We start from the raw sequence: 11,243 nt of genomic DNA, 5'->3' as shown, positions 1-11,243 counted from the left end.
TATTAAACTCCATTGTCCTAGGGCCTGACATCCCTTCTTTGCCATAGAACTGAGCCCCCTCTCCTGCTACTGGATCTGATGCCCTGCTGCAACCCGAGCCATCTGAACTCCTCTATCACTGGACCTGTCCACCTCGACTAACTCATCATTTAGCTGGCCCCTTTGCCACCTTGCAGCCTGGTATTCTGCCCACCTGGAAACCTACTTATCCTGGCACTGCACCTACCTGACACCCTGGTGTCTTACCCTTAGCTACCTGGCACTCTACCCATCTGGCAAGCATCCTACCCACCTGGCATCGACCTTCCTGGTATCCTAACTCTCACTTTACATGCTTACCATTTTACAAGAGCTGTCAAGGTGACTATGGTGCCAGACCTCTTAAGTCACAGAAGAGGGTGATTGACTATTGCTAACAAAATAGGAGCACTGTTTGTCACCTTTTGACGATACTGCACTACGAGGGACTTGACAGAATTACATCCAGTTCTGCATTTCTAATGGGAATCTCCTTTCAGAAATGCCTGATCGCACTTGATGTCAAAAAAGGAGCAGAGTGGCAATCCTTTGAAAAGCCACCCCAGTGTCTAAGATGCTGCCTGCATTGGTTTTGGCGTGATCCTTGTAGCTTGGAGACCGGGGTCAGCCATTTTAGCTGTTTAATTCCTCCATCTGATCTTAACCCTTCAGTTTTTGTAGTTAATATTCTCTCCAAAAGTATGTTTCATGGTGTAACACTTTTTCTATGGCTCTCAAAGGTATTATTCTTCAGACAGGATAATTCTGGAAGGTAAAGGAGTGTTGTATGAAACTGCTGCATATACTGTAAAAGAAAAGACTATTGCAGAATTGGTGAACTAATCTTTCTATTCATTAGATTTTCGGGTAATTTGTAGAGACCATTGCCAACAACGGTGTTGTTACATCAATCCTTTCAGTTTATTCAGAATGATGAGCTGTATTTACATGTGAAATAAAATTGCTACATGTGATCAATTTGTACTCTCTTTTTCTAGTTTATCGTAAGTGGTGGAGTGCATTCATGTTTTTGGCAGTGATATGTATTTCAATTGGATCTGTAGCCATCGTTTTTAACATATTTTGTGACAATCGTGAGAGGTATAAAACTGTGGGAGTCATATTTTTGCTGTCTGGTAAGTGAAGCTTTTTAATTAGTGTTGTACTTTACTTGAACTATCCATATTGCACTTCTTCCCCTTGGTTATCATTGATGGTATGATTTCTTTTCTTGGGCTGTGTGGGGATTATAGAACCAGGAATAATATCTAAAGGTTGTTATTAACAAGATCTGACTTTTTGGAACTTTGTGACTTACATGCAGCATGCGGAAATGCGTTAAGTGATAGTGGTGGTGGGCTAGGGGGAATGGGTTAGTGGGAGATGCAGTGGATTGTGGGGGTGAGATTGAGAGAGGTACTATTACTGGTCTAGAAATTTAAAAACCCGAAGTAATGTTCTGGTGCGACATGCCACGACTTAAATACAATATCTTAAATCTGGAAATCTAGGAACAAAGTCTGTTATCCTTACCTGGATTGGTCCACATTTGACTCCAGACTCTCAGCAATGTGGACGTGCGATCATCAGAGAACAATGTTCAGTATTCTTTGCAATGACTCAGATACTGAAGCAGTCCATGCCTAAATGCAACAAGACCTAAACAGCATCTAGGCATGGGCTGACCAGTAGCATTCACATCGCACAAGTACAAGACAACCATCTCCAATAAGAGACAATCTATCCATTCAATTAGCATTCAATTTCATCACCATCATAGAATCCTCTGCTATGAGCAACCATGGAGTTACCATTGGAACTAAACTGAACTAGACAAGAATAGTTCAGGGGCTAGAAATCCAGCAACAAGTAACTCACCTCCTGACTCTCCAAGACTGTCCACAGCCTTCAAGGCACAAGTCAGGAGTGTGATGGAATACTGCCCACTTGCTTATGAGTGTAGCTCCAACAACACTCAAGAAGCTTGACGCCATCCAGGATAAAGCTACCTGCTTGATTAGAACCACAGCCACAAACATTCACTTCCTTTAACACTTGCCCTTAGTAGTAGGTGTGTACTATCTACAAGATGCACTGCAGAAATTCATCAAGTCTTTTTAGACAGTACCTTCCAACCCCACAACAACAACCGTCCAGAAGGACAAGGGATACATGGAAACGTCACCACCTCCATGTTAGCCGCCAAGCCACCACCATCCGGTCTTGGAAGTATATTGCCATTCCTTCAGTGTCACAGGGTCAAAATCCTGGAATTTCCTCCCTAAGGGCATTGCTTGTCTACCTACAGCACATGGACTGCAGCAGTTTAAGAAGACACTTCACCATCATTTTCTCGAGGGCATCTAGGGATGGGCAGTAAAAATGCTGGACCAGCGAGTGATGTCCACATTCTGTGAGTGAGTAAAAAATAACTCTCAACTGCCCTCTAGAATGGCCATATACTTTGTGGTCCTGTACTAAGTTTGGGAAGCTAGCAACAGGCTATTCAAGCAACAGCCTAATCAAGCAACAGCCTGACAGCCTCAACGATTCACACTTCACAGACAATATCCCAGACTCATCCTTCACAATCCCTGGGGGAACCCAGATGGGACATACGTTTCAGGAGACTGTAGAGGTCAGGCATGTGTCAGTTTAAGCAAGGAAGCACCAATGTCATGCAGGGAGAGGCACTCGAGACCCTCCATGCAGGGCTGTGTCGAATGCACTCTACTCTAGATTCTCATTTTATACATTTTCCTTGTCCCTCCCTGACACTGCAGTGTACATCCCCTGTCCCTGTATATTATTGGTCAATAGAGCTAGGTTGTCCAACTGTGATTGGATCCATGGTACATCATTCTGTATCAGCAATTTGCTTGCTGCCGTGTGTTTAATGGTCAATTAATTAGAACAGGAACTTTTAAATTTCTCATTATAGGGTTTACAAAGAATATTGATTTTTGAATGGTTCCAATGAAGCCATGTGGTTATACCTAATGCCAGAATTATTTAGCTAACGAGTTGTGTCTTAATGTGTTCATTCAATTCACATTCCAATGTCTGATAATCTCTGTCCTCCCTATAATGATAACAGGTTGGGGGTAGGGGTGGGGGTGGGGCTGGGAACAGGGTTGGGGGGGGGGTGCATTTCTACTACCTGAAACTGAATTGAATATTTTCCTCTAATGCTTTTAGTGATATTTGTACATAAGTGGATCTATAACTACTTCAGAATCTATATCTCTGATTAGCTGAAGGATCTTAACTAAAGCCTCCTCTTAATATTGTAACAGATTGATTAATTAAGTCAAGAGAAACAACTAATTAGTGTGAAATGTTCTTATCTATGTAAGCAATTGCAGCTGCACACTCTATCTCATTTAATGCAGACGTGCTATTGTTCTACTTGCTGAGACTATGTTAAGGAGGTATTTTCCCATGCACTGTAACTACTGTCAGCCATGTTCTGCAGAACTTGCCAGGGGCAGTTGTCGGCCATTTTGTGCCGCTCAATCATAGGCAGCCGTAACAGTCCCCCCTTTTGGCCCATGGCCAGATAGTGTCCATAGGGACACTACTTAAACTATGGAGATATTCATTTTTTTTTATTTCTATTTTTTCCACTTCCTTGCAGGCAATCTTGAATCAGTAATGGTCTGTCTTTGCCATGCCTCTTCTTGTATTTCCCTACACATCTCCTCAGGCTGCAGGAGTGCATACACAACATAATAGTTTCTGACAGCTGTACTATCACAAGAGTGTGAAGGATAATTCTTATCCAGGGGTGAATGTTGGCTTTCATGCTCCAATCCCATGTTCTAGTCCAAAATAAAGTGTGTGTAGAAGTCTTTTCAGCAGTCTCTTTTTGCTTACCAATGTCTTTAGAGATGACGTTCCATTGCTTGGTGATTTCACGCGCCCCCTTGGTGGTCTTGATCCACTTTTTTCCCGCAATGACGGCAGGGTCCGCTTGTTCTCATTGCTCATGTTTCAGTATTCGTAGGAACGGTTTTCAATGCTGCCCTGACTTCAATAGCTGCTGGACGCAGCAATCATCAGGCCTTGGGATCTCACAATGCATCCCATTAAAACACATTCCAGTGTCAATGTTTATATTCCTTTGGACATTTCCCAGACTTCCTTATATCTAAGGACTACTTGATTTCTGTTCTTCATCGCATTAATTGCTATCCCTATCAAATTCTGTTACTCGTCTTATATTTCCCGCTGTCCTAATCACAGGAGATACAAAAGGAATTTAGTTCTTACTATAGTTGTGACAATAATTAAATAATCGTAAAATTTGCCTAACCCCGCCACCACGGTATGTGGATGGGGTATTTATAAAGTTGCAGTCTTTCATTCTGCTGAGACTGTTTTCTCACCCTTCCTGGTTTGACATCCCATTCCTGCTTTCCCAATTGCACCTTTTGTGGGATAATTTTAAGCTCCGCCTGCCTGACCTGACTCAGTACTCTGTTTAATATCTGGATACGTTCCTTTTCGTCAACTGAGGCGATCAGAATGTTGTCTACATTTTTTTTCTTTCAGTTAATCTATTACTATATTCACTATATTTCAGATCCATGCTCCTTAATTTGTGTTTTTTAAAAATTCTCCAGTTCTCTATCCACAGATCACCTCACCCAATAACATTAAAACAATGTCACACATGGAATCAAAATTTCTCCAGCTGTCTTCATCTATGTCCATCTTGAGGATATTTCTTCAATATGTTTCCTTCCTTGCCAATTTTGTGAATGATTGTATCTTTGAGTGGTACTACTTCCACATGTTAGTACCCCCCTTAGCTGCAGTTTCATACTATGAAACAATACAGCTCAAACAAATTACAGTGCATTCACCAGGCTTTACCTTTTGCTTTTGATTCCCGCCCCTTTTTTGGAGGTATCCTTACTACAGACTCCCACACTGCCTAAGCCTTAGCTTGGCTTTCTTTCACGTACACTAACTGTCCTAATACATTACAATTTGATCCACTGGTTTAAACACTGAAGTATATTCATCATTCAACCGCTGAAGATTCGGTATTTGTATGTCATCCGATGGGCCCTTTCACTCCAGCTCACTGTCACTCCTCCCAGAGTCCACATTTCTTTATTTCTGTAATATTTTGACATAAGACCATAAGACATTGGAGCAGAAATTTGGCCATTCAGCCCATCGAGTCTGTTAATTTTCTCAACCCCATTCTCTCGCTTTCTCCCTGAAACCCTTGATCTCTTTCAGAATCAAGCATCTATCTATCTCCATCTTAAATATACTCAATGACCTGGCCTCCACAGCCTGCTGTGGCAATGAATTCCATAGATTCACCACTCTCTGGCTGAAGAAGTTTCTCCTTATCCCTGTTCTAAAAGGTCTTTCCTTTACTCTAAGGCTGTGCCCTTGGGTCCTAGACTCTCCTATCAATGGAAACATCTTACCCACATCCATGTGTCCAGGCCATTCAGTATTCTGTAAGTTTCAGTTAGATCCCCCCTCATCCTTCTAAACTCGATCGAGTATAGACCTAGAGACCTCAAACGTTCCTCATATGTTAAGCTTTTCATTTCTGGGACCATTTTTGTAAACCTCGTCTGAAACCGCTCCAGGGCCAGTACATCCTTCCTGAGATATGGGGTCCAAAACTGCACACAATGCTCCAAATGTGGCCTGACCAGAGCTTTATAGACCCTCAAAAGTACATCTCTGCTTTTATACGCAAGTCCTCTCAAAATATATACCAAAGTTGCATTTGGCTTCCTAACTGCTGACTCAACCTGCAGGTTTACATTGAGAAAAACCTGGACTGGAACTCCCATGTCTCTTTGCACTTCATACTTCTGAATTTTCTCCCCATTTAGAAAATAGTCCATGTTTTTATTCTTCTTACCAAAGTGCATGACCTCACACTTTCCCATGTTGTACTCCCTCTGCCAATCACACCTTATCTCGACCTTTTTTACCTCCCTTTCACTAATACTACTTTCATTGGTTAAAAGTCGGTTTCTCAATGGATTATGTATCAGTGTCTTATTGTTTAAACTATGCTTTTGTGCTCTTCCAAGCTACTAATCCTTTTGTCAAGCAGGTGTACATGTCTGAGACCTGATCTTCAGTGCATTTTCTTTTACCTCATGTTTGTTCCCTTGGGGATAACATTCACTTTTGCACACTTACATTGGCATCCCAAGACCATGTCACGCATTCTTGACTCCCATATAATCTTATCAAATGATTGATGAGGCTTTACTTATCTCTCCCCGTATGGTCCCAATTCCTTGAGTAGTGGCTTGATCATCAAATTCAGTTCTCTTAAAATGAAAGAGGAGGACACAAACAAAGAGAAACCTGTCAGTTTAGTGCTCTTATCTAAACTTCCTTTTTACTAAAATGCATTTTAACCTCAATTACAGTTTCAACTTATTATTCTAATTTTTTCTCTTCTGCCACCAGACTCCACCCTTAATTACTTCGTCTCATCCAATTTTGTAACTTAACTGTTACCACCCGTCTAACTCCAGAGCTATGGGGAGATTTGTAGTTCATGAAACATAATCTTGTAATATTTTAAAACAGAAGTCAAACATTTCTGTTTGATTCAGGCAGAATATACTTTGTTTGTTCTTTCTCTCAGATGATCCACATTTTTAAAAGTTACTTGATAACTCATTCTAGATATGTGATATATTTCTATGTAAATTTATCCAAATACAAAATTCTATTTACTCCCTCAAAGTCACTAACAAATTTTTATGCATTGAAACCATTAAGACTGTATGCATGCACTTTATCATTTTCCAGGATCATTTAAAATTTTTGAATAACTCTTTCCTCTAAATGTTTCAGAATGCCAGGCCACGTGAATAAGTGTACCCAGGCTTAGTGGTTTTGAGACTCCTGATACTTAATACATTTGATGTTGTAATAGTAGTTCTCCAACTACTGAGATGTGTTGTTAGGGAATGGCTGGATGGGTTGAGGATGCCTCATCCATCACTGTATTGTGACATTGAAAGTCTGCAGACAGATTCAGAAGTTTGTAGTCATCAGTGAAAGCCTTCAGTATCTTCCAGTCACTGAAAGATAAAACAACACCCATCCATTTCACTTCAAGCAGAATGGGTTGATTAGTAGTTGTTTAAGGGGTGAGAATTGCTGGATGTAATTATGTCAACGGCTTCTGTTCCTCCTGTGCAGTAATAAATATGTTACAATTAACAAAGGAAAAGCCCGCCTCTTTTGTTAGATTGTACTCTAGTTTTTAATTCCTCTATTAGTTTTCTCAGATTTTAAAACATACCATCACATAATTTTGTTCAAAGAGAATTGCATTTTCAAAATTCTAATTTCTCTATTACTTGGATACTTTCACGCCAAAGTACATTTACAATGAGCACATCTTATCATCCAGAATGAAAGATTCCCTCATGTGTTAAAACAATATTTGAAAGTTCACTCTGACCAGAAAATGAAATTCCAAACATGGTAATTTAAACATCAAGTTTCTGAAATTAAAATTTACCCAGGCCGCTTTCCTCCATCCAAACACAACACAGATAGTACATTATTTTCAAGTAGGAGGAGATAAGTTACGTCTTTTGACTTAATTTTTCTTTTTTCAATTAATTTTAATCAACTGTCACAATTCCAAGGGATAAATTTTTACCACGCTTTAAGGTGCACATTCTAAATTAACATTTCAAAGCAGGTTTTTCCTCTTTGCGTGACCACTGTCTGTTCCTTGAAGAGACGTTACTCTAACTAAACATGATTCTCACTGATAGAGGCACACAGTATGCAAGCAATATCAGGTATCATGTTATATCTCATGCTCAGTACATTGTAAGATACAGCATGACAGTATGCCTTTAAGAGAAATGTTCATGATATCAGCCCTATTGTGCCATGTAACCTGATGGTGGGATCACTTAAAGCATGACATGCTACTTAAAGCATATTTTTCAGTAAAAGAAAAATAGTTGTAGTTTTTGGAGGCCAACCATCTCAGTCCCAAGAGTTCCTCAGGATGGTTTTCTACACCTTATTTCTTCAGTTGCTTCATACGGACACATGGATTAGGTTCAGGTGTAGGACTCTTGAGCCTGCTCAGCCATTTAATAAGGTCATTGTTGATCTGATCACCTTCCAATCTACCTGATTCTGGTAACTCTTCACCCCCTTATCAAAAATCTATCTACCGCAACCTTAAAAGTATTTGAAGACTTTAAAACTATTGAAATTCCATCATGTTTTGAAGCTGGGAGTTGCAAAGACCTTCTGTGACAAAATAAATTCTCCTGTCTCTGTATTAAATGGGGCACCTTATTTTAAAAATTACCTACATCAATGACTTTACCCCTATAATAAGGTCAGAAGTGAAGACGTTTGCTGATGGTGACCCCATGTTTAGTATCATTCATAATTGCTCAGATACTGAAGCAGACTCTTTCTACATAACATTTGTGCCTTAGGAGTGCCAGGTTCATTACCACCTTCTCAAAGATAATTAGGGATCATTGCCAAATGATCTGCCAGCAAAGCCCACGTCTCATGAATGAACACTTTTTAAAATACTGTTGACATGCTAATCCACAGTGGGTGCATATTATTTTTTACCCTCTTGCTGATCTCCCTTGGCTCCAGTCCTCCAAAGCCTCCATTGTAACATTATTATGCTTGTGTTTAAACCTCTTCCTTAATCTGTACCATCTTCTAGTGCTACTACTGAAATTTTCAAAATTGAGATCAATAGATTTTTGAAGGTACACATGTTGAGGGTTTCAGAAAAAATGGGTTAATGGAGCTGTGGTATAGATCATTCGTGATTTACTGGAATGGTGAAATAAGCTTGAAAGGTTGAATGACCTAGACCAAAATGTTTCTATCCTTGAATGAAGTTAAATCTTCACACTCAGCAACACTCCCACAAAAAAGAACTACTTTTTAGTCAAGCATCAGTCTTCAGCCTTCAGCCCTTGAGGCTGTACTTCAATAGTCTGGACTTCAATAAATACATCTCACTTTCTCTGTCAGTTCATCCTTAAAATCAGCTTTTTCTTCCAAGGTTCTCATCACTTCTAATCTTTTCAGCTTTGGTTGTGTGTGCATGATTTCCATCAGCCTCTGAAAGTCTATGCAATGCAAGTTCCTGTTCTGTAGAAATAATTTAAAAAAATAACTTGCTAATATTCCAAATAAACTCTGTGGAATATTCATTTGCTGTATATGAAGTGGCATGGTAGCTCAGTGGTTAGCACTGCTGCCTCACACTGCCAGGTTTGATTCCACCTTCGGGCGACTGACTGTGTGGAGTTTGCACATTCTCCCCGTGTCTGCATGGTTACCTCATGGTGCTCTGATTTCCTGCCAGTGCAAAGATGTGTAGGTTAGGGTGGATTGGCCTTGCTAAATTGCCCTTAATGTGCAGGCTAGGTGGGTTAGCCATGGGAAATGCAGGGTTTCAGGGATACCATAGGGGGTTGGGATGCTCTTTTGAGAATCGGTGTACACTCGATGGAATTCTATGATTCTATAAACTTGACCAATGTGGTTTAGTCGTGAACAATCATATTCAGCGAAGATGTTAACTAGATTAGCCACATTAATTGCTTCATATTTATCTGGTCAAAACACACTTATAAGATTAGAGTAAATGTTTTGATGTGGAAGAAGATTTAATAAAGTCAAAAAATTAAATGTTTTGAATTAAACCTAATCCTCACTCTTTTCCTTAGGTTTTCTTTACATTGTGTCTATTGTCATGTATGTCTACTGGATATCAGCTATACCTCAAATGATGAAGCAAGGCAGTACAACTCTAAATATTGCCAAGATAGTAGTGAGTTATGGTTGGTCTTTCATGGCAGCTCCTGTTGGAATATTGTTCTCTTTGATTTCAGGCTTGTTGTTCTTTAATATTCCATACAAGGAAAAGGACATCATTTAAATGTGAATTCAAATTTTAACTTGTAAATTGGCTGTGCATTTAAATTTAAGTGCACAGTCAATAACAAAATCTGAATGTATCATTGTATTTTATCCTGTCAAGATATCAAAAATAGAATAATCTGCTTGTGTAGCTTTAGAATTTCATCAACATCTTCAGTTTTGAATTTTTTATGACAAAATGAGGTGAAATGGTTAAAAACAAAAAAAAAACTCAGTGCGAATCTCCATAACTGACATGGAAGTGACTTTGGCTGTACAAAATAGTTTTTGGCAAAACCTTTGCTGAAGTGTGAGGCGTCCAGAAAGGGATATGAAGGCAACTTGAGGCAGTAACATCATAATTGTCAGTAACACCCATTAACTCCTATACCATACCACCACTCAAGTCTTTCATTCTGTTCTAACTGTTTACATCGTAAACTATTTGCAGCCAATTCTGGTCTCAGATTCATGGTGGTGAGTTGGCTATTCTGATCACAGAAGTGAGAAGACCCCTAGAGCAGTACTGATGGTGGTAGAAGGGCAAATAGAGCCAGTAACATGACTAGACCACGTGATCGAGAAAGAATTTCAGAACAATTTATGAACATTATTAAAAAAGTAAAAGCCCTTCTGACCGTGAAGTTTTGTTAGCTGCTGACAAACTAGAATATCTATTGATGAGAAAAACCAAAGTAACCTGATTGGATAGCTGAAAAAAATTTGCTGCCTACTCCGTCATATCAGATGGGGACAGCCAGCCTTATCACTCAGATGGGAACATACAAAGAACAAAGAACAATACAGCACAGGAATAGGCCCTTCGGCCCTCCAAGCCTGTGACAACACATTTTGCCCTTCCATATTAAAACTGTCTTCACTTGCAGGATCTGTATCCCTCTATTCCCTTCCTATTCATGGATTTGTCCAGGTTCTTCTTGAATGCTGCTATTGTGTCTGCTTCCCCCACCTCCTTTGGCATCGTAATCCAGGCACTCACCACACTTGGTGTGAAAAACATTCCTTGCACATCTCTTTTAATCTCTTCCCCCCCAACCCCTCGCACATTGAACCTGCGTCCCCTAGTAATTGACCCCTCTACCTTGGGGGAAAAAGCCTCATACTTTCCACTCTATCCATGCCATTTACAATCTTATAAACTTCTATCAGGTCACCCCTCAACTTCCTCTGTTCCAGCGAAAACAAACCCAGTCCAGCAATCCTTTCTTCACAGCTAAAATCCCCCATACCAGGCAACATCCTGGTAAACCTTTTCTGTACCGTCTCCA

At 39.9% G+C, this 11,243-nt stretch overlaps 1 protein-coding gene across 1 annotated transcript in view; it reads left to right on the top strand.

The window, feature by feature from the left end:
* The window catches only part of LOC109916108 (transmembrane protein 182-like), a 73,852-nt gene extending 62,810 nt beyond the window's left edge, over window positions 1-11,042 (top strand). Inside the window, exons 5-6 of the mRNA XM_020515819.2 lie at window positions 1,017-1,154; window positions 9,762-11,042. Coding sequence (XP_020371408.2) covers window positions 1,017-1,154; window positions 9,762-9,973 — 350 coding nt within the window. The 3' untranslated portion in view covers window positions 9,974-11,042. The remainder of the gene's footprint in view (window positions 1-1,016; window positions 1,155-9,761) is intronic.
* Window positions 11,043-11,243: the final 201 nt, after the last annotated feature.

Source organism: Rhincodon typus, chromosome 6, assembly GCF_021869965.1.
Source record: "Rhincodon typus isolate 14 chromosome 6, sRhiTyp1.1, whole genome shotgun sequence".
NCBI classification, from domain to species: Eukaryota; Metazoa; Chordata; class Chondrichthyes; order Orectolobiformes; family Rhincodontidae; genus Rhincodon; species Rhincodon typus.
The sequence above is the reverse complement of the archived record's forward strand: the minus strand, read 5'-3'. Positions and strand labels throughout refer to the sequence as shown.